The 24984-nt window shown below is 37.1% G+C and overlaps 1 protein-coding gene and 1 pseudogene across 3 annotated transcripts in view; both read left to right on the top strand.

Annotated features, from left to right (window-relative positions):
- The first annotated feature begins 1789 nt into the window (after window positions 1–1789).
- Window positions 1790–24984, top strand: part of FNBP1L (formin binding protein 1 like) — an 89848-nt gene continuing 66653 nt past the window's right edge. The window contains exon 1 of one of the 3 annotated variants that reach the window (XM_039874783.1): window positions 1790–2041. In XM_039874783.1, coding sequence (XP_039730717.1) covers window positions 2018–2041 — 24 coding nt within the window. In that variant the 5' untranslated portion in view covers window positions 1790–2017. The remainder of the gene's footprint in view (window positions 2042–24984) is intronic. The other 2 variants (XM_039874781.1, XM_039874782.1) reach the window with 2 other exon arrangements.
- LOC120612382 (uncharacterized) lies at window positions 10284–10399 on the top strand (annotated as a pseudogene).

Genomic DNA, 24984 nt, shown 5'->3' on the forward strand with positions numbered 1-24984 from the left:
ATTGAAGCAAAAGAAATTGGGGCACCTGAGCAGGCCCTATAGGGGAAGAGTTTCAGATGCATTGGTAGGGAGAACTTCTTTTTATTTTTATTATTTATTTTAATATTTTACTTTTGAAAATTAAATTTATTGAGGTGACTGGTTAATAACATTATATTAAGTTTCAACTGTACAATTCTATAATACATCATCTGTATATTGCATTGTGCGTTCACCACCCAAAGTCTAGTCTCCCTCTGTCACCATATATTTGACTCCTTTACCCTCTTCATCCTACCCTCACCCCCCTTTGCCTCTGGTAATCTTCCTACTGTTGTCTGTGTATATAAGTTCGTTGATTTTGTTTATTGCTTTCTGTTTTATATCCAACATCTGAGTGAAATCATATTCTTGTCCTTTTCTGTCTTATTTCCCTTAGCACGACAGTCTCAGGATCCATCCATGTTGTCTCAAATGGCACTATTTCAACCTTCTTATGGCTGAGTAGTATTCCATTGTATATATGTGCCACATTTTCTTTAACTAATCATCCATCAAAGGACACTTGGCTACAGTGACTAATGCTGCAGTGAGGAATACATATAACTTTCTGAATAAATGTTTTTAAAAGTTTCGGGTAGCTACCTATAAGAAAGTTTGCTGGGTCATATGGTAGCTCAATTCTTAATTTTTTGAGAGGAACCTCCATACTGTTTTCCGCAGTGGCTCTACCAGTTTACATTCCCACTAGCAGTGTATGAGAGAGAGAGTTCCTTTTTTAGGGAGAATTTTTAAGACACTCAACTGTCATGACACACTGAGGAGTACTCTACTAGTGATTAGAGTGAGTGTGTGTGTGTGTGTGTGTGTGTGTGTGTGTGTTTAGAAGGCGAGCAATTAATGCTAAAGCATATGTCAGGGAGTCGTTAAGTGTACTTTATATCTAATAGCTGCAGCCAAACTTGCTGACTGCAGTTAATGATTGCTCAGAAAGGCTAGGCAGTAATTCCACAGAGGAAAAAGGAAATGGTGGACCTGCCTCCAAGATTCCGACATACTGAATGAGAGATATTTGCAGTTCCGAATGAGTTCTTTGCACTATCGAGGAGGAATCTGGCTACCGGTGCAGCCCCATACACAAAGTGCACATTACAGATAAAGGGCAAACTCCCTTCTCATTTCCTGCAGGTGATGAGACATATTTGTCCATGTCCTCCATCTCGTGTCATGGCAACATCCCCAAACGAATGCTGAAAGATCTGACTCTTTATATAATTTCCTGACAAAACTTATAAAATTAAAATGTTTTATTAAAAATAGAATCAGGGGCAAGTTGCATTCACATTTGACATTCAACCTCTACACATTTCAGTGATTGCCAAGATCACCTTAACCATCAAGGCTTTTTTCTTATAAATAAAACACAACTCTCCACAATCTAAAAGCAAGGATTTGAATGAGGTTTCCTTGTAAGGGTTTCTCTCAAGTGGAGGAGGCGAGGAGAAAGGGAGGGTGACTGGAATTGCCTCATCGAAGGGGGCTAAAGGCAGAGAAGGGCGGTGGGCGTCTCTTCCTTCTCCCTTTCTATCTTGGAAACAGAGATCCGAGCGTGGGCGGCAGTGGGACTGTCCCAGACTCGAGAGGCGGGTGGGAGGGAAGAGACACGGCGGTGAGCCGGGTGGGGTGGGAGACTTTCCTGCGAGGGTATCCTGCTCGCAGGGGCTGGGAAGCCGCGAGTCCGCCCCGATCCCAGGGTGCACCGCGCCCCGCCCCCTCCCCTCCCCAGGTCCCGCCTCCCCTCGCCCTGGCCCCCTCCCTGCTGGCTCTGGGAGGCGGGGACGCGGCGGCGGCGGCGGCGGCTTGTCCAGTCGACTCTTTCTCGCTCACTGGGGAGTCCTGAGGTGGCGGCACCTTCGGAGGCTGAGGAGCAGAGCCGCGAGCCCGCCGGCTAGCCAGTGGGAGGTCGGGCAGACTGACGGCAGAGCCGACGGACGGACAGCGGGGCAGCTAGACGGCCCGAGTCGCTTCGAGTTCCGCCATGAGCTGGGGCACGGAGCTGTGGGTGAGTCCGGGAGAGGGGCGCTCCGCGCGGACCCCGGCCCCTGAGGGACGTGGGCTGGGCCGGCGCCGCTGACCGTCGGCCGCAGGAGCGCGTCGGGCCGTCCTCGCCCCGGGCGGAGGTTGGGGGTCCCGCTCCTCTTTGTGTGGAGACCCTCTCGGCCGCGGGTTGAAAGGCTGCTGGTCTGCGTTCCCGCCTCTGCCGCCGCTGTGGGGCCGAGGGCAGCGCCCGGACGCCGGGGGCACGGCCCGCGGGCTCCCGCGCCCGCCGCCATCCTCTCCCGTGCCTTCTCCCTCCTCCGCCTTTACTTTCCCGACGCCTGGCTCCGTGCCGGGCCGCGCTTCTCTGCCTTTGTATCTCCCCGCCTGGAGGCGGGGGAGGGAGCCCCATTGTCCCGAAGGGGCGCTGTTCGCGGGCGTGGGGGTGCCGTGGGACCCCGCCCGGGCGAGGGTCCCCGGGGCGAGGGCGTCGCCGGGTCGGGGCTGCTCTGGGATCCGCGAGGCGCCGCCCGCCGTTCTAGCTCCAGGTAGGGGGAGCCGGCGGCTTTGTTCGAGCCCGGCCTCCGGCCAGTCAGGCCCAGCCCACACGCCCATTTTCTCCCTGTCTCCGTGGTTCCGACCCGCGTAACTTCGGGAGCTCCCGCTTGGCCACCCCGGCTGCTACCTTGGGCCGTGGGGGTTGCCTTTTGGGATGAGTTAAATTGAGTGATGGATGGAAGCCAATTTTCCCAAAAGAAGCGTACGGCTTTCCAATTGCTTTACTTCCCCTTTCGTTCTTTATTCTCACTCGTTTTCCATCTTTTTCTTTCTTCCTCGCCTTTCTTGGGCGCTGGAGGCTCCAGACAATGCCCAGTGTCTGGCCAAGGTGCTTGCTCGCGACGCCTCCACGGAAGGGTGGAGGTGTGGAGAGCAGAGATTTCTCAGGTGCCGCGGAGGGACAGTGACATGGGGGCGCTGTCCCGAGAGCGGCCTGGCCTCAGCCACTCCCCTTATTATCCCACCTGTGCATATTTTACGTACCTTTTGTTAACGAGGATCTCGTGAAATCACTGCAGAGAAAGGGGAGGAAGAACTTTTTGGTCTCCATACTGGCAGTTAGAACGGGAATGAAAGGAGATCGGTTAATTGAAGGGCAAAATGTTTTCTTATTTTTTCCACATTTTACTCACAGATTGGGAATTTTAGAATTGAAGAGACTTTAGAGTTCATCTGGTTGAACATCTATGTAGCCAGTCCAGGAATCTCCTGTTACATTCCAGATAAGTGTTTCCTTAGTCTGTAAACACCACCCAAGGAAAAAAAACCTCAGGAGCCTCTCCGGGAGATTTCGTTTCTTAGATAACATTAATTGTTCTTATATTGGGTAGGATTATGTAGTAAATGAATTATGTAAAATTAACCTTTTACTTAGGTTAGATTCTCAGGCATTAATTGTCTTTTCCCTTTGGTTTTGTACATTCTATAGTTGATTATATTATTTGGTTTTGTAATTCTAGAGTTGCTTGTAGCGTGTCATCAATTAAAGGAGATGAGTATAGTCTTATTTTCCGTTTTTATTTTTACATGCTTAAATGACCCACGTTTCAGAGGAAGCAAAAAATGTAAGCAATACTTTTTAAGAGTATACATTAGAAAACCGTGGAGGAATATTATTTAGATTTAACTTTTAACTTAGATTAAAAAACACTTTGTTCACACTTTAGAAAAACAATTTTAAAGAGAAACGATATACTATTAGTGAAGACTAAAATGCAATTTTTAAAGTTAAAAAATTTTTAATTTTAGGATATACTATATTCAGAAGCGATGACCAGTCCCCCACTGTATCCTGTAATTTGGTTATTTACTTTCAGCATTTGAATAGTTTCTCAGCAATTTGGAAAGGTAAACTGTAGAAAAGATGAGAGTTTCCATTTTAACTAAAAATTGTTTTGTGTCTTTTAGAAAAATTTGAAAATGATTTTGAATTATTTTTCTTTTAAAATTTAATCTTCATGTTTTAAATTTTTTTAGTGGTTTGAGAGCTTGAGTGAAAAATTTTTAGGAACTAAATAATGTAGACATAACTAATATCAACTGGATATTTAAACCTTAGATTCTCATATTTTTTTCATGTTTAGGATCACATTATTGTCCCAAAGTTTTAATTATTGAGACCATGTTGTTACAAAAAATGATAATATGCAGTTATGCACTCAGGTTTATTTCTCATAATATTCATTGGAGTTGCTGTCTTAACGCTTCTTAAGTCTCATGTTAAATTTGAGAACAAAGTAATAAATTAGAGAACCACTTTAATACTGATTCTGGGGGAGAGAACTAATAGTGATAGGCCAGTTGGGTTTTGTCTGATGTGTAGTTTCACGTGATGGGATAGGAGGTAACTGGTAATAAATTTGAGCTATTTTAAGGGATTTCTAGTGTTCCAAATGAGAATTTATGTAAGGTAGTGCCAGAGACTTGATTTTTTTGTTCTGGATAATATCCAAGAGTGGACAGTGTCTTCATTTCTTCAAGGTGCAATGTAATTCTAAGGTAGCATCTTAGGCATTGTTCATTGTGTTGATTTTTTTATTATTACAGAAAGAGTGGCTGAATCAAAAATAGTTCAAGTATGAATTGATTTCACAAAGCACAGATTTTGTTATTAGCTCTTTTTCAAGTGAGGAAATTGGACCTTGTAGAAGTCCTGTGTTTAGTTAATAAGCTTTATTTATTAAGAGATAGCTTTTTAGTTTTTTGAGGATCCAATTAAAATTTAGCAGAAAAAAATATTGTGTATGGGTTGTGAGTGTGTGTATAGATATGGAAAAAATATGGCTGAGTACGTTGCATTCATATCATGATTTATTCAAAAATTGGCTCCTCACGGAAAATGAGACTAGTCTGGAAGTTAGAAGGTAGGTTTAAATATCTGACTTAATTTATAGGGGATTATAAACCTATTTTATGCCATAGTTTCCTGGTTTGTGTGATTTTTAGCCTTTAGTTTTAAGAGTGTGATATTTGTTATTTTTGTCATATTATTAGCTAAGTGCATTTGACAAAGCTTTTATCTTTTTGGAAGAAATTGAAAAAATGTATATTGGATGATAGATTCAGTGGATTCTTTATGTAACACCTCCAGTCTTAACCCTTTAATTCTTCCTTATCTTTGTCCTCATAGCACTTTATGTAGCTATTTTAACACTTCTGTTTTAAGTGTACTAGATTTTTGAGTCCTTGAGTATAGGGACTGAGTTAATTTTTTCATTGTTTTCATTGACTAAAACAATACCTGTAGGTGATCATGCATGTTTTGCCTGATTAATATAAATAGTTCATTAAATTACACAGAATGTTGGTTATTGATTAATAAGTACATTCTGGAGGACATTTTTATGGTTCTGAGGGCCTTTGTAGGTGATGGTAGATTAGGTGGTCTGGATAACAGTTCAAGGAGGTCTAAACAAGCTGAAACCAAAATGATAAAGTTAAAATTTAGTACTCGGGTTAAAAATTTTATACAGATTGTGGTTCTTTTGAACTTATCTGACTGATAACTTGGTGACTGGACTGCTAAAATAGTTGGTGAAATATCAGGCCACATTAATGTATTTGTCTAGAACAAAGGAATTTGGTCCCATTGTAGTCTATAATGGTTAGACTATGTCTGTACTATTGACTTCAGTATTATTTCAAAATTTTTAGAAGGCATTCTCTAGATGAGGTTGACAAAGAAAACTTTATCAATATGAAATGAACTATATTGCTTTTTCAAAGGCCATGAAACTGCTGTAGGAATTTAGTTTAAAAAATAAAATAATTATTGTGGCTGTTATAGGGAAGCAGGCACTGTGCAATGTATGGTGAGATTTATGAAAACTTATAACAACCCTTTCTAAGGAAACCTAGAGTCATTTTGAGGTAATATTACCGTCTTAACTCTAAATTCTGTGCTACATTGATATCATTGTCTAGCCTGCCTTTTGTTGACTAGTTCCTATCAATCTCCTCCCTCCATACTACACATGCTAGATACTATCTTTCTTGTGGGACTACTACCTTATAGTTAGTTATTCCTTGTACATTCAAATCTTTGGAAAATAGTCATGTTATAATATTTATAGCTTACGTTCCCTTTTGTTGGTAGAAATTGTTATATTATTATTCGTTTAGGAAGGGAAGAGTTAATCAAGACACTTGTTCGTGCCATCATTTTGTCATGACTATAATAAGATGGGAGCTGGAAAGCTGCCTCTAACCAGTATCTCCTCTGCATTGCCACTTCCTTAAATCACTTGCTTCCATTTCCCTTCCCTGTCTTTATCTTAAAACATTCACTCTTTCTCCTTCCCCAATCTATGTGGGTTTGACTGGAAACTGAAAAACCTATTTTACCTACTTTTTCCTATAAATCAACCCATGTTTGCAGGCAGAAAATAGGACAAGAGAATAGTAGTGGCTTATAATTATGGAGCACCTTCTATGTATACCTACAAGTGGCATCTTATTTAATAATCTAGAGTCTTTAAACATTTTCAGCTTGATAGCAAAAAAGGAAAAATTCACTTCTGGGGAGCATATTCATACCTGCAGGAAGAAAAGATTATATAAAAGCTTTGTTTTATAGGAACTAAACACTGTTTCATATATTAGTTCAGGCTATGTACATTATATCAGACATACCGAAAAGATAATTGGAATAAGGAGAGGTTTGCATATGGGGGGTTCCTGAGAAGTTCCTAGAGGGCAGAGACCATGTCTTATTCATTGCTTGTTCATGGTGTGATTCATTGCTATATCTTCAGATCAGTACACTGCCTGGCATGGAGCCTGACACTACCATGATCTTTAGTAAATGTTTGCTGGACTGACCTGGGGGTAGTGGTTAGATTTGGCTTGAATTTGAGTATAGGATGCCTGAAAATACTGATGAACGGTAGGCCAGGCTAAGAGGTCCATCTGGCTGAAAGAATGCTTGATTCAGATTCATAAATGGAGGAGAAGGTGGGTGGGGTGGGAAAAGGAAAATCGATAATGTGCAGTAGGTATGTGTGTGTGTGTGTGTGTGAGAAAAGAGAAAAGAGAGCCTTATACATGAGAGAAAGCCTTAGCGAAGAGAGACAGCAGCTTGAAATGCGCGTGCGTGCCCGAACGCGCAGTTATGCATTAGCATATAACTCAATTTTTAGAGCATTTAAAATCCACAGATAGAAATCTTAGTTTGTGTCAGTGGAAGGGATTATCTCTTTCTTCTGAATCTTTTGGTGGTTCTAAGAGGAACCCCTCTGGGTTTTAGAAGATGAAAGTTGTATTGATTTTATCACTTCTGCAAGAATATTTGAAGGATGTTGGTTCCTTTAATAATATGTTCTTGGTTCTGAAATCAGCTGTATTTTTTTAAACATGTTATTCCTGTAATTTGTTTATACTGTTTTTCCCTCTCTTATTATCTATGACAATATTTTTACTTTTATATGGGTTTATTTCTAGTGTTTTTTCTGAGTGTGAGAGAGGTGTTCATTGGAAAAATGCAGTACGTTTTTATCTCCCCAGTTTTGCTTTAATTACTAGCTTCATGAGTTGATTTATGGATTAAGTTTCTCATAACAAAAATAGGTTAGACTATTTAGAGATATTCTTAATTAATGATAGAATGATAGATGCTTTAAAATGCCAAATTGTGCTTAAATAATATGGTTAATTTTAATATTGCCATATGTGCTTTTCAGCATTTCTTTTTTTCCTACAATAAGTAATGTTAATTCTTTGCTTACTTATACAGAATTTTCATTGACTAGTTCATTGAAACCACTTCGTAAAATATCTGACTGCTTTTTGTAATGTGAGATTCAGCATTTCGAATTTGTATGGAGCCCAAGAGAAAGAAGTCTAGAATAATAAGAATAAAGGTTTTTGTAAAATGTCCCTATTGAATCTAAATTAGTCATTAATAATTGAGACTTAGGAGCAATTTTTTCTTAAGTTCGCGATAGAGAACTAATAATCATCAGACTTTAACGATACCTCATGAAATATGTGAAATAGTACTATTATATATTTATAGTTTGAAAAAGCATAAATGTATAGAGTCATTTTCCTATTTTTGGCATATCATTATTTTTCTGGAGAGTGAAAGCCATCTGTTCCTGCTGTATCCCTAATTTGTAGAGCAGGAATAGGAATATAATAAGCACTGAAATATTGGTTGAATGAGGGCATCAATGTATTGCTGTCACTATCATCAAATTATGTTTTGAACACTAAAAATTTTTCCCTTCTGGTGTATATTTCTCATATCTTTGTTTTAATTTGAGGATCCTTTCTGTTAACTGAAAATAAAACTAGTTGCGTCTGTTCATATGAAATTTATTTCAATTTATTCAGGTCTTGAATTCTCGTTTCCTTGATTATTTTAGTACAAATGATTGGTGATATGGCTTTGAATTCTAAAATGAGAATAGTGAATGTTCTGTTATATGCTTTGAGTATTAATGGATGGTCATATGTAAGAATAATGTAAATTGTCTGAGACTTAATGAATTGGGAAAATATAAAAGATTGATTTCAGAGAGTACGAGTGTCAAGGTGATTCTGAGAGATTTTTGACAAATATTAATGGTGGTTAATTGAGATTTTTTTCAACATAAATTATAAAACTCAAGATAATTGAAACCATTATGGTAAATAGCTTTTAAATAAAAACAGAAACATTATTTTTGAATCAACCTTCTGGATTTAAGACTGTTTGCCAAGGCTGATTATAAGTCATATTTGTTAACTTTTTAATCTGAAAATTTCCTATTTTACCTTCATTTAAAAAAAGTTGCATTAAGATACAACATTCATATGTTAAAGTGTTCAAATCTTACATATACAACTTTAAGAGGTTTTTTTTTTTAATGAATACATTCATGTAATCCCACCATGATCAAGATACAGGATCTCTTATGTTGTCCCCAGTAAACAACTCCTCCCCCAAAGTAATCACTGTTCTGACTTACATTAACATTGTTTATGCAGGTTTTTTTTTAACTTCACATCAATTGATACCACATCATATGTCCTCTTTTGCCTCTGACTTCCTTCATTTAACAAGATGTCTGTGAGAATTATCCTTTATGGTTAGTTTGTAGTATTCCATTGTATATATAGGATTTGTATTTTCTTTTGCTATGTAACTGGGGTCACTCCTAGTCTGGGACCACGTTAAACCCAGTTCAAGACTTGAAATTCCATTGTGTGCTTGTTGGATTTTGATTTCTGTCTCCATAACACCTGCTGTGTTATTAAAACAAAGATCCCATTTTTAGGATTGGCAAACATCTCAGGGAAAAAGTAGCTTGTGTGCCCTTTTTCCTTTCTGGTTTCTAATTTTTACTTCATTTGTAACTTTTTAATTTCTAAGCTGTTTTTGTTTTCCGAATGTGCTTTTATTTATTTTTTATTTCTTAACCTTTTTCACCCAGCCCTCCAACCCCACTCCCATGAATGTACTTTTAAAATAGCATTTTTCTACTTGCATCTTGGAGCAATATCTTTCTAAAATTTTTATGTATATCAAAGATAGGTTTTTGTTTTGTAGTGTTTAAAGTTTTCTTATCCTTGCATACTATTTGTTGCCTCCAAATTGCTTCTTTTCTTTTTGTGAGACCTTCCTTAAATATTTTGTGATCCCCGGACTCTGAGAAGATGTCTATGAAGATTAGGGCCCATTGAGCTCTGATATGCCCTAAGTTTAGGGTTTGGGTGTTTGAAATTTTTGATCCCCTTAAGGGATTTTGCTTGATAGTTTGACCTGGAATTGTTCAGATCCTCTACCTCATTTCCAAGCCTACTGTGAAAGCCTAGGAGGTGTACATTTCTTTCTGTTCTTTCTGAGGTGTATTATAGTCTGTCTTTTGAAGTTATATTTATCATGGCTGTTAATGGTGTTGGGAGCCATGCTTGATTTTTTTTTGAAACAGATACTTAAACATAGTTTATTTGTTTTATATAATAAGAAATTTGGAGGTAGGCGTTCACTGGCTTGAGTTCATGAATTCAACACTATCAGGGTCAGCATCTGAGCAGCTGTTTTAGACTTTCCCTCAGGGTTTCAAGGTGGTGGTTGCAACTCCAATCATTATGTCTGTATTTAAGGCAAAAACATAAAAACAAACAAAAAAAATGAGAGGGACGTGGTTCCATAGTGTTAGCAGTTAGCACGTCTGCTTTACATGCAGAAGATCCTGGGTTCGTGTCCAATAGAGCCACGGTTCATGGTCTACGGCCATGCCACCCTGAACAAGCCCAGTGTCTGATCTCAGAAGCTAAACAGAGTCGGGCCTGGTTAGTACTTGGATGGGAGACCACCTAGGAAAACCAGGTGCTGTAGGCATAAATAATAAAAACTAAACAAAATAAAACAAAAAAACCGAGAGGACTACATCAGCTATATCTGCTGGTTTATCAGGAAGGCAAAAGCTTTCTTAGATGTCCCCACAATGGACTTCCCTTTAGGTCTCACTGTCCAAAGTTGGGCACATTGCCACTTGAACAAAATTAGGGTTCCATTAGAAAGGAAGAAAAGGGATAGATATAAGCATCCTAAAACATAGCATTTATGGTCTCTGTCCCCAGTGAGTTAATGTTGGCCTTGTACAGTGTGTGTATGTGTGTGAGTGAATAATAGCGCAGGAAGTAAGAAAAAGCAATAATATAAATATGACAGAACAAATATTTTAGAGATGAGGTCTTTAGGGGTCTAACACAGACCATAACCGTTTTAAGAGGCCTGGTGGTGAAAGGCTTATGTGTCTTAGCTGGAATCTATGGGTTGCTTCTTGCTTGCCAAACCGTGCCATTGTAATATCACCTGCCAGAATAGGTGGGTGTTTTGAGCAAGTGTCTAGAATTGATAGGTTGTGGCATAGTTGACCTGACCCCAGACTGAGTGAAGGCACTGCAGGGACTGAGGAAATAAGGCCAGAAGTTTATTCTGTGAGTAGAAAGTTTTCCTGAATGTTGGAAACAATAAAAATATCCTGTAATTACCCAGGTCTCTTAGTCACCTAAATGTAATACCAAGATATAAAATTGTCTCCAGAGAGTAAGGGGCCATCAGCTTAGGGTTACTGGCATTTGCTCTTTTTTTTTTTTTCTTTAAATTGCTACATTAGATGGTACATTTGTTAAAATTAATGAGCCAATATTGATACATTATTACTAACTAAAGTCCATAGTTTATTCAAGTTTCTTTAGTCTTTAATGTCTTTCTGTTCCACATCGCATTTAGTTTTCATGTTTCCTTAGGCACTTATTGTCTGTGCCATTTTCTCGGACTTTCCTTGCGTTTGATGACCTTGAGAGTTTAGAGGACTACTGGTCAGATATATGATGCTTCTATAATGGAATTTGTCTGTTTTTGTGATCAGACTGGGATTATGGATTTTTGGGAGAAAGAACATTCGTCATTTTCATCACATTTCAATACAATTTATCACTGTTATTAATCTTGGTTATCTGGCTGAAATAGTGGTTTGTCAGGTTATTCCACTGTAAAGTTATTTTTTCCTCTTTTTCCATACTGTCTTTGGAAGGAAGTCACTGTGTGCAACTCACACTTAGAGAGGTTATGTTTTTTTCTTTTAGGATGGAGTATCTACATAATTTATTTGGAATTCTTCTGCATGGGCTATTTGTCTCCCTATCCCATTTATTTATTCAGTATTTATTTATATCAGTATGGACGCAAAGATATTTATAGTTTAGGTTATAATCCAATACTATTTCACTTATTTTGCTCGGATTCTTCCAGTGTTGGCCATTGGATGCTCTTTCAGTTGGCTACTGGGCTTCTGTAACTCATCTCCACCAAATATGACTTTTTAAGTACTTCCTTATTTTCTGGGACAAGAGGATTTAGACTCACCTTGCATATTTCCTGCCCCAGTCCTAGAATCAGGAATTTTCCCCAAGAGCCCAGGTTTATTTTATTGGGGAATGATATTAGAAACCAAAATATGGGTGCTAAATGTGCTTGTTGTGACTGGGATTTCATCTGTTTTAGTCTTTCTCAGATGATAAAACAAAGAAATATATGTGTATATACTAACCTGAGTATATACACACATCTATAAGTATTTCTATGTGTAGCCATCTATATTAAATGTGAGTTCTTACTGATGTCTCCAACTCAAATCCATTACTATGTGTATCCTTCTAGTCTCTTCCACTTGCCTATCTGTAAATTCCCATTTTAACAACTCCCTTCACCTGCCATCCTTTGCTTAATTGTTCTTTTCAGTAAATAAATATAGAAATATCAGAGTTGTTAACCTACAACCCTCTGGGGAACAACATTACCAACTAGGGTATGGTACTTATGTATAGTTCCTTTTCCCTTAAGTCTTACATATTCTTCATTTTCAAATTTACTTAGGTCAGCACCATTCTCCCCATCCTCTTAAATTAGGTGGTTTTCATACATTTGTAATACAGTTATATTTCGTTTTCACAGTTTGCATTCTTTCCTGGGACTCTTCTGACTTTCTCAGTGATTTTTTTTTAAAAATTGCGTAAAGATTTATTCTTAGTGCTGTGAAGTTCTGTAGGTTTTGACAAGTGTATAATGTCATGTATCCACTATTCCAAGTTTATGTAGAGTAGCTTCATCTCTTAAAAATCCTCTGTGGCCTATCTCACACCCATTAGAATGTTACTATCAAAACAATGGAAAATAAATGTTAATAAGGATATGAAGAAATTAGAACCTTTGGGCACTGTTGGTGGGAATGTAAAATCGTGCAATGAAAAACAGTATGGCAGTTCCTCAAAAATTAACTATAGAATTACCTTATGATTCAACAATTCCATTTCTGAGTATACCCAGAAGAATTGAAAGCAGGGTCTTGAAGAAATATTTATACATTAGTGCTCATAACATTCACAGTAGCCAGAAGCTAGAAGGAACCCAAGTATTCATCAGTAGATACATACATAAGCAAAATTGTGTATAGATACAAAGGAATATTATTAAGCCTTGAAAATCAAGGAAGGAAATACTGGCATATGCTACAGAACATAGATGAACTGTGAGGACATTATGTTAAATGAAATTAAACCAGTCACAAAAAGACAAATACTCTATGATTACACTTATAGGAGGTACTTAGAGTAGTCAAATGTGTAGACACAAAGTAAAGTGTTAATTGCTGAGGAAGGGGAAATGAGTTACTCTTTAATGGGTATAGAATTTCACTTTTGAAGATGAAAAGAATTCTGGTGATGGATGGGGGTGATGGTTGCACAACAATATGATTGTGCTTAATATCACTGAATTGTGCACTTAAAATAGTTAAGATAGTAAATTTTGTGTTATGATTTTACTGCAATAAAAAAATTACTCCTCGCCAAAAAAACCACCCTCCCCCCCAAAAACCAAAAAACGCTGTGCTGGAGCTGTTCACCACCCCAGCCACTGATTTTTTTGCCAAACTGAGCAGAAGGTAGAGATTTCCCATATACATCCTGTGCCCACATATGCATAGTCCCACCTTCCATTATTGACATTCTCCACCAGAGTGGTTCATTTATAACAATTGATGAACCTACATTGACACATCATAATCACCCAAAGTCCAGAGTTTACATTAGGGTTCACTCTTGGTGTTGAACGTTCTGTTGGTTTAGACAAATGTATGACACGTAGCCACCATTGTATCTTGCAGAGTAGCTTATCACTGCCATAAAAATCTTCTGTGCTCTACCTATTCATCCTTCCCTCCTCCCTAACCTTTCTGACCATTGATCTTTTTTCTATGAATTTTTATTGCTCTAAAAAGAAAGCTAGTACCTATTAGAAGTCACTCTCTATTTCTCCCTCTCCCCCAGCCCTAGCTTTAGAAAACCACTATTTTTTCTCTAAAGTTTGCTTATTCTGGACATTTCATATAAATGTAGTATGTGGTAATTTATGGCAGGCATTTTTCAATAAGCATAATGTTTTCAAGGTTTGTCCATGTTATGGCGTATCAGTAATTCATTCTTTTTTATTACTGAATACAATTTCATTGTATGCATATACTGCATTTTATTAACCCATTCATCAGTCAGTGGATAATGTAGATTGCTTTTGGCTGTTGTGAATAATGCTGCTGTGAACATTTATGGATAAGTTTTTGTGTGGGCATAAGTTTTTATTTCTCTTGGTCATATACTTAAGAGTTGAATTGCTGGGTCATATGGTAACTATATTTAACTGTTTGAGGAACTCCTAAAGTGTTTTCCATTTTATATTCCCACTAGAAATATATGAGGGTTCTGATTTCTTCACATCCTTGCCAGACTTGGTATCATCTGACTTTTTAGTTATAGCCATTATAGTGGGTGTAAGGTGGTATTTCATTGTGATTTTGAGTTACATTTACCTATGACAGATGATCTTGAGTATCTTGTTTTGTGTTTTTTGTGTATTTGTATATCTTTGGAGAAATGTCTGTTCACTTCAGTTAACTTTTAAATGTAAATAGGCACCTTACTTTGCCTTGGTAGTATGTATTAGTAAAATATAAATAAAAACCAATATTGATGGCAGTGGTACTGTATTGAGAAAAGGGGAAATTTAATTGTGATGCTAAGAGATACTGTATTTATAGTTGATATTTCTCCTTGAACGTGTCAGCCACTCTTTTAAACTAAGAGGAGTTTGGTTTTGGCATTTAATTTGAGAAACTTAAAATTCAAGTGTAAATATTAGACTATGCTATCTTTTACTTTTGTTAAGAAGCTTTACAGCCAGCTGGCCTCCCATGGCTTGCTTCCCTTATCTCTGATTATGATGGCAGCGCTCTTCATTGGCTAGGTAGAAAGCTTTCTTATGTTATTAGAGCTCAGTAGTTTCAGCTATGAAAGGCCAGGAAAGTTAGAGTTTAGGAGATATTTTAAAATAATGAAAGTCTTCTGCATGATTCATACATGGCCTTTTGAATCTGAATTTTATTACATAATTCAGTTAGTGTTCATAACTAAGATATTTTGGTTCTTTAGTTCTAAGAGTAATGACTAGTCTTTTCAGTTCTTTTTTTCAAAAAATTTTATTATTATTAGTTTCAAGTATACAGTACATTGGTTAGACATTTATATAGTTTATAAAACAATCCCCCTAATTGCTCTTACAATATTTTTAGTGATGCAAGATTACAAATGCCACAGTGGTAATTAATTACTTATTTATAGTGTAGATAGAAGATTAGTTGTTAATCGACGCCACATTCTTGTTTTCTCTTAATATTTTGACTGTATTATCTAGATCAAGAACCTAGTTCTTTTTTATCTATCCCAGTTGTTTCTTGGTTAAGTAAAATGCCGATCGTTCCCATATTCAGCTTCTGTAGTCCAGATGTTACTGATTTATTTTGTAGATTTTTATGCCTTTAAATTGAATAGCAATAACAACTCCTCCTCTCTTATTTCAGTCAACTTTTGGTCAATTGGCCAGTTTGACCTGGAGATTCTGATTTATTAAGTTCTGGGGCTGTTGGATGGTTGGCCATCTGGAGTTTTATAAGACTCCTTTGGTGATTGTAGTTCTTACCCCTGGCTGAGAAACACTGCTGTTAATTAGCAGTTTTTAAATTTGGATGATCACTAGAATCATCTCAGAAATTGAAAGACAGTAACAAGACAAACTCCCAAGCCCTACTCTAACCTCCTGAATCAGAATCTCTGGGAATGAGGCTCAGGAATTTGTATTTTTGAAAAATGCCCCCAGATGATTTTGATAATACCAAGGTTTGAGTACTACTGCTTTCTATGCTCTAAAATCTATACTTATGTTAAGTCAGGACATTAGAAACTCTTTGTACTTGGAGTGCATCATATTCTTTCCACTCCCATTGAATTGCTTTTAGTAATACCACTAGGAGTAATCTAATGATTATTGAATACTTACTGTATTTGAGGCAGTGTATCTTATTTTTGAAGGCTCAGAGAGGTTGTTAAGAGTCTTGTCCAAAACTACTTCGTGGAAAGTGGTAGAACTAGGATATAAATTCAGGTCTTTCTGTATTCAGAGCCTTCATTCTTTACCATGAATGTTATACTACTTCATTGAATTGCTTTTGTTGAGAAGCCAGCCATTAGTATGTGTGCAGAGAGGTTATTTTTTGAAGGTTCTAACAATTGGTCAGTTTACTGTAAGGACTTTGTTTAGAATATCGTCCACTGCATTATAGTGTAATCTTTGTGTGGCTCATGGGAGAAATTTTTCTTAAGTTTTTTTATTGTGTAGAAACTGTTTGCTGTGACTTTGTATTTCCCATTTTGAACTTGCTGCTAGAGAACTTAGTCAGATTTCTGGTTCACTATTAGCAGATGTTTAGGATTTTTTGTCTGCATTTTGTTTGCATATTCGTTCTTGTTATCATTTTATTTCCATTTCTTTTTTCATTTTTCTAATCTCTTTAAAAATTTATTTTATCTTGCTGTGTAATGAGTCATTTTAAAGAAAAGCGTTAATTAGCAAGTAATTTTGAGCCATTTTATATAATTCTGGCCAGTGTCTTTGAAAGAATAGAATTTGGGAAAGGGAGGAATTTGGAATTTGTAATGTATCTGTGTGCCAGGCACTCTGGTAGATGTTATTTTATTTTCATGGCAACTCAGTAAAATAAGTGGTGATAGTTTCATTTTATAGAAGACGAAACTAATAAGACAGGTTAACTTTTGCCGCGCAGAGCTAAACTTGAACCAAGGTTTTTTTTGTGCCAAACTTTTTTTTTTTTTTTTTTAAGTGCCTCTAATGCAGGGATCCTCTGGGCTATGGACCAGTACTAGTCTGTGGCCTGTTAGGAACTGGGCCACACAGCAGATGGTGAGAGGCAGGCAAGGGAAACTTTATTTGCAGCCACTCCCAAGCACTAGCATCACCGCCTTAGCTCTACCTCAGGCATTAGATTCTCATAGGAGCACCATCCCTAGTGCCAAAAAGATTGGGGACCGCTGCTCTAATGGATCTAATTCACTCAACAATTTCTAAACTCTTCATTGGAGGTCATTCATATCCAACAAACATTTATGGATGACTTGCTTTGTAGGCGGGACTATGTCTAGTATTGCCTTGTAGAAGTTGCTACACTGATAAGAAGGTCTTATCTTCAGCTTAGCATGTCTTTGAATAGACATTGGATTAATCAGAGTTCTGGTAGGAAATAGCACACTCAGGTTAACTGAGGAGAGTTTAATAAAGATATAATTTATAAAGGTGAAGTCTACAGAGAAGTATAGATACAAGGTGGAGAATGATTCTGGAGGGAGAAACAGTAAGAAAAATGGGTGTAGTCTCTGCTCTGAAGAATACCATCCTGCTGCGAAGATAGATATTGAGCAAATTATTATGTTATGAGTGCTAAGTACAGTGTGCTGTAGAAACGTATAATAGATGTACCTAGTCAAGAATCTGAGAAGGCTTCTTTGTGGAAGGTTCTTCATACACCCTAGTTCTTTTAAAGCACAGCAAAGCAAAATAGATTTTTGGTCCCCTGCTCCAGAGATTCTGATTTACTAGGTCTGGAGTGAGGTTAGGGGATATGTTTAAAAAAAAAAAAAAAATCTTACCCAAGTGATTCCATCAATAATTTCTTAGACACCAGTATGCCTTGGGCTTAGAGGTTATGGGGTCATGGTGGTGGTGTGCAATGAAGCTATACAGAGCCTTGTAGGCCATTCTTAAAGTTTTTGAACCTTATTCTAAAGTAGTAGGTAGACACTGGCTATTCCCTTCCACCCCAAGTTACCTTGCTAATGCAGAAATTCCAATTGGTAGTTGTAAATATTAAAGTAACTGCTTTCTCCATATTAATTCTGCACCTTGCTAGCCTAATGAATTCTAATTTTTTTTAGTAGCTTTTTCAGTCATTTTCTTGAGTTTTTCAGGTACTGTGGGTATCAGATCTGCAAGTACTGATATTCTGCCTTCTTTTTGCAATGTTTATACGTCTAAATTCTTTCTTGTTTAATTTTATTAGTCTATTAGTGCATTAAAACATCACATGACATATTAGACCAACCACCAGCATTGCAATGCTAATGCACAAATAGTATGTAACTTACTCTATGTTCACTTAAAGCATTTATTCAGATCTTAGCAAACTATAAATTCTTAATGCAGGATTTACTTTTAAATGCTTTGTATTTCCCACCTAGCCCAGTGTCATTTACTAGCTCCTAAACCTTGAGCCTTACTTTTCACATTTGTAAAATAGGAGTAATTACACCTACTATCAGATGAGATTAAATGAGATGACATTAAATGAGATGACATATCAAGCATTTAGCACAGTGCCTGGCACAACTGACAGTTATTATTCATTCATTTAATTCAGTAAATGAGTGTTAAGCTAAGCACTAAGCAAAAACAAGCATAGTATAAAGGAGAGCAAAAAACCACAAATAAGTGCTATGAAGGAAAGGAACAAAATTCTTTAAGATGATATCAACATAAAAACCAAGCCCACCACTAGGTTCAGGGAGGCTCTCCCTGTGGAAAGGATGTTAACAGAAATCTGAATATTGATTAGGCAGGCAGTAATAGGCAAAAGGTGTGTGTGAGAGGGCAGAAGGGTGAGTTCAAATAGAGGATATATCATGTGCAAAGGCCCTCAAATGTTAGTGTGTGTGGCTCTTTCTCAAATGAGAAAGACAAAATAGAGCAAAAAACTCACCAGTATGAGTGGAACGATACACATACAGAAAAAAGATGATAAAGATGTGTTGATTGAGGTTGATGAGGCAGACTGCCAATCACAGAGCACTTCGTTAGATTATTTAATTTTTAAAACCACTCAACAGACACCTATTGGCACATCCATTTTACAGATGATGAAACTGAGGTTGAGAGGTTAAGTGGCTTTTCCAAGGTGACACAGCTAATAAATGGCAGTCTGGATTTGAATACAGGAAGTCTGGCTCCAGAATGAATGTTCTTAATAATTGTACTGTATTTCCTGACATCACTTTTGCATTTTGAAAAATTCACTGTAGCTACAATGAAAAATGGATTAGAGGATGACTAGAAAGGAACAGACCAGTTAAGAAGCTACTACAGTGGTCCAAGAAAGGTTATTATAGCTTGGAGTGGTGACGGGGGAGATACAGAGAAGTAGTTTGGTTTCTGTTATATAGGATGAGTCTGTCTTGGGTGAATAAATGAAAATGAGTCTGAAACAGATGTATGGGTATGGTAATATGCTGTCTCATTGTACAGTATTTGTAAGCCAACTGATGAATTATCTGTTGGAGAAAGCTGAGGTATATATAAACTCATTTAGATTTATTTATGTTTCGACCAACCATGATTTTTATCTTAAATACATGATAGAAAAAGATATTAACATAAAAAATAATAGGTTGTATATGTTCATTCTACAGACTTCTTGCTGCACTTGATGCTATAAAGCTCTTCCAATTTTTAGACCTTTAAATACTCTTTAACAAAAATAAATTACAGTACAAAGCTTCTCAGATATGGGAGTAAAGCAAAAGAGAAATGCTTTTTAAATATAAGTGAATTTAAAGGAAGTGATCATGCACTGCAAAACTGAGAATCATAGCCTTTCTGAGCAATAAAGGCAGATGGACAGAGAAATACTTGGGTTTAATTAGAAAAATCCATATTTCTATTTCAGATGTCTTACTGTAACTATATCCTACATTGATGCATTTGTGGTTAAAACATTTTTATTCTAGAAAGCCAAAAGATGTAATAAGGCATTAACATCTATTTTTAATATTCTACCTTTTGTTTCTTTAATCAGTTCTAATCCTTCTTATAATTCTAACTACCATTGATAGACACAGACTGCCTAATTATTTAATTGTGAGAAACTTAATTTTTAAAAAAAGTCTAGAACACAAACAAATTCACTTTGGTTCTAAAATAAGCAAACTATATGAATTAAGAATCCTTCCAGTTAAGAAATGGAAGTTGGGGGTTATAAAACAATCTAAAGTAAATGGCAGGATCTTTTCTTTCTCCCTTTTTAAACAATTTAGATGAGGCTAAGCAAGGTTGGTTTCATCACAGGGTTGGAATCTGTGATGGTCTGGAGCAGAGTATCAGAACCTGAGTCTTAAGGAGGGCTTGTGTGCGGGAGGGTGACCTGTAATGTTAAGTCAAAGCCTAAGTGGGGTGAGGACAGTCTCCACATGACGGGATGGCATGCTCAGTGTATGGGGTGTCAGAGCATGAGTAGGAATAGGAAGATGGCTATGTGGAAGGGCAAGAAGAGTGGCAGCTATAACTCATTGCAGTGTATTGATGCTCAAGTGAATTGATGAGGCAGGCATGCTGGAGGGCAGTAAGGTTCCAGGTGGAGTGAAGGGAAATCCATGCGGATGGTTGAGCAGTGTCATCAGCCCAATGCAAGAGTATCAGGGAGGGGGGCAGTGACAGCAGTCTAAGTGATGTGAAAGCTGAGTGCAGCCAGGAAGGTACCTAGGTGGGGAGTAGCAATGGGAGATTGGTTGCATTTTGAGGATTGTTTGGATGAATAAATAAATATATTAAAGCTAAAGGAAGCCAGGTTTTTACTTTGGAAAAAGGAATTAGAAATATCAAAAGGATTTTGGTGGTGTTAGATTAAAATTAGATACATTGGTGTGAACTCTTCTGGTTTTCAATATATACAGATATAAAATAAAGGTAAATGAATAAGTCTGTCTATCTGTATGTCATGTGTGTGTGCGTGTGTGTGTGTATGTGTGTGTGTGTATACACATATACTCTGTTCTTTAAGAGGGCCAGTAGTAGCGATACACCAATAGCAGCGATCATACCTAGTATCCAAATCTAGGGTTCTGAATCTCTTTCTCCGCTAAAAGGAACCAGAGTTCCTCAAAAATCACTAATTTTAGGGCTGTGGCAATGAAATACAAGGTGAGCTTGAAATATCTTGTGCCATAAAGTAAGGAAGTGCTCACAGAATGATGAGAACATGTCAAAAACACCAGTGTAAAGGGGCTCCCACTAGCCAAATGTGAGATAATTTGAACATAAAAATAAGTAATGATAGTTATGAATGATAATCCATGGAATAAAATAGGAACCCATGAGTCCATACTGATAGAAATAAGTAAATGAATAAGTGGAAAGTTTGATGAGGAAAGAAATATTTCATAATCATTACAAAGGGAAAAAGAATAACTTTACAGTTATCTTAAGTGATCAGTTAGCATCATCAGTAATGGGACTAATTGAAGTCATGTGCCACCTGATTGGATGTAATGAGGACAATGTGTCATTTCCTGCCAGAGATGCTAGAAATCATGCATCTGAGTCATGAGGAAAGGATAAGACAAACTCAAATTGATCATGAATCTGAATCGGGGAAAGATTAGACAAACTCAAATTGATGGTCATTCTATAAAACAACTGGCTTGAAGCCTTCAAACGTGTCAAAGTCATGAAAGACAAGGAAAGACTGAGGAACTGTTGTAGATTGAAGGAGACTAAAGAAACTTGACAATAATTGTAACATATTATACACCTGGTCTTGTAAAGGTTATTTTTGGATCAATTGACCAAACTTGAATGAGGTCTGAGAATTAGATGGTAGTGTTGTATCATGTTAATTTCTCGATTTGGTGGTAGTTATGTAGGAGAATGTCTTTGTAGAAAATAGACCCTAGAGCATTTGGAGGTGAGAAAAAGAGTAAATGGGAAGTATGAGAAGTAGAAACAGCTAGTACACAGACAGAACTCTGGAGGAATTTGCTAAGAAAGGAAGCAGAGAAAAGGGCTAGATGGGGGCATGGAGTAAGGGACTTCTTTGGTTTTGTCTTTTAACATTGATGATAGTACAGTATGTATGTTTATGAATAAAAAAGATCTAGAGGAAAGGGAAAACAACAGTGCAAGAGAGGGTACAATTTTAGAAGCAATATACTTAAGAGACAGCATAGGATCAGTGCACATATGAAGAAATTGATCTTAGGAACACGGACCAGTGGAACAGAGAAATCAGAGTACAGGTTGATGGTTTAGTAAAGTAAAGATGTAATTATCTATAGATTGCTTCAGTTTTCCCAGTGAATTAGAACCTAAATGAACAACTGAGAATGAGGAAAGATGGTATTGGAGGTTTCATAAGAAAGAGGAAGTGGCAAATAGTCATGAAGAGTAGAAGAGTGAACAGACTAGAAAAATGTAATAGGATTGAGGTGCAACTCTGAAAGGCCTCATGAGATTTGTGGTCAAAATTTAAAAGTGAGATCAAGCAGTATGAATGGCTGTTTTTCTCCAGCACCTTCAGCTGACTAAATTATGGGCATATAAAGGAAGGAGGTATAGACAACTGGATATAACCAGGGTTGGGATTTATTAGATGAACAGCAAACCAAGAGAAGGGCAAACGATTTGAGGATGCTTCTAAGGGAATGATTATTATAGACTAAATGAGACTACTCAACACTGACCTTCTCACTCTTGATGTATCAGAAATGGAGACTAATTTCTCATTGCTTATTTTTATTTCTAAGACTCATGAAAAGAAGTAACTAGTTTGGCTCTTCCTAAGCAGTAACTAATCAGACTTCCTACAGAATACAAACTGTATTAAGATTACTTTTATTCAGTACATTAAAGAATGCCTAGGAAGCCAGAGAATTCTTTTTCTTGTTAAAAAAAGAAATTAAATAAATTTTAAAGACTTTATTGGCTTCATTCAATGAATCTTGAATTGGGCAGCATCCAGTGTAGCAGAGAGAAAGGAGCTCCAAGACAAAATGCGATGTTTATAGGCAGAAGGGAGTAGGAACGAATAAGTTATACTAAGCAAAAAAGCGGATTGGTTATTGCAAGGCTACTGTCTTTTAGGGGACGGCTGGCATCTTTCAGGCAGATTATTTAACTAGTGCTGATCAGGCAATTTCTGATTGACTGGTTTAAGATTTCATTTCTGGGAGAGCCGAAAGTCTCAGTTTGGTGACCTGGGGTTTAGCGTAGGTGACTCCATTTTGGGCCTGTTGTCTTGTTTTTAACACCCCTCTTCCCCCATAGCTTTTATCCTGAGGCAGAAACATTAAACATTATCTGGACATATTACAATTTTGAAATTGTTAAATTCTCATATTTTGTTTCCTTGTACCAAAAATAATGTTCATCATGGAGGTCAAGAGTCTCTCTCAGTAATGGTTCTCAACATTCAATGCTTATTTTCAATTTGAAGTTTTGGCTTCTGCCATCCCTTTAGCATGTTACCCAGAATGTCATCACTCTCAGTTTTCCATCCCTTATAGTTTAACTTAAAACGCTTTTGGCTTCATCTTGACTATGTGTCTTTTAAACCTGTGAGGGCTCTTAGAGGACACTCTGCTTCTTTCACCTAAGTGCTCCCCACCCCTCCCCCCACCCCAATCAGTTCTTCAGAGCATTCCTGTCTAAGTGATTTTCAAATAATTTCTGGGCTTCCAGTTTTGGGATTACCAGTGTGTCTTCTAGAGGAAGCATAGACCAGGGTTTCTTAAGCCTTAGCTCTTCTGACATTTGGGCTAGTTCTTTGTTGAGGCAGAGGGAGAGCTGACCTGTGCATTGTAAAAGGTTTAGCAGCATCCCTGGCCTCTATCCACTAAATATCAGCAGTAGTCCCCACTCCCTCCCTAACTGTTGTGACATCCAAAAATGTCTCCAGACATTGCCAAATGTTTCTTGGGTGGGGAGGGGTCAGAATCAACCCTGGTGGAGAACTATCTTGTAGACCAATTGTTTTTTAACTAGTGAGGATTGTATATCTGTTTTCAAGTCTGCCATATATCTACATGTATTTAAACAGATTTTTCTTTAAATCTTCATGAAAGTTGGGTACAAGCTTAATTTTTGTAAACTTAAAAGCGTTTTAAGTGATCTGAATACCTCTAAGATATAGCAGCAGGCCTTTGATAGATTTTTACTGAGTTAAAATGAAGACAGCTTATTCTCAAGGAAATCTGCTAGTGAGTTCCTTAAAGCAATTAACTCATCTATTTAGTTTTAGTAATTTTTAAAAATCTGAATTTTTTCAAAGAAAATTGCATGGAAGTACATATATAATGACTGAGCAACAGTATTTCTTAACTATCTGGAATGCATTTTTCTATGTTCAAGTAAGCCAAAGATTGTTCAGCATCCAGTATTAACTCATAATTGATATTAGGAGATACAGTTTCTGTGTAGTCTGTATTTAATTTTTATAGCTTCTGTATTCTTCCTTGACATTATTAGCAAGAACAAAAGTAAGAAAATAGAACTCAATTTGCTTTTAATTAAAAAATTTGACTATATTCAAATACTAGTCTGCAAAGAGAAACTTCTATTTTTACAGGAACATTAAATTTAAAAAATCTGATATTTGTATAGCCACAAAAATTAAAATCACTGAAAGATCTAATCTATAATCTGCATCTGTAATCTCAAGGAAGGACAGTCATTCCTCCTTAAAAATTTGTATCATGCTGGCAACACAAAGCTCCTTTGAAAAGTTAAAAAGTCATTAGGTTCTCAGGTAAAGGAAGAGCAGTCGAGGCTTTGCATTTTTGGCATATCCAATAAGAACATGTGCAGATGTTTTAGGGCTGTGGCAGCTTGCTTTTCCCACTATTAATCTCATCTGGTAGCATGTTTAAATTGATTTAAAAGTTAGGGCACATGCCACCTTTGAAAAAAAACTTTCAGAGTTTGTTTAAAATAAGATCAAGATTTTTGATATATTGAATGTTTGCTATAACTTGTTATATCATTGTATATGTGATGTCTTCATGAGAATTAGAAAAATATTCAGTTAAAAAAACTAAAAGGTTCTGTAAAACTACAGTCAGTACTTAGTTGTTCCAAATTAATAAAAGTAATATATTAAACACTTACCACGTATGCTTTATACATATTCATTTACTTTTAATAAAAACCCTACGAGGTAGTAGTATTATTTCCTACTTTATAGATGAGGAAAGTGG

Source organism: Pteropus medius, unplaced genomic scaffold, assembly GCF_902729225.1.
Source record: "Pteropus medius unplaced genomic scaffold, Ma_sr-lr_union100, whole genome shotgun sequence".
NCBI lineage: Eukaryota > Metazoa > Chordata > Mammalia > Chiroptera > Pteropodidae > Pteropus > Pteropus medius.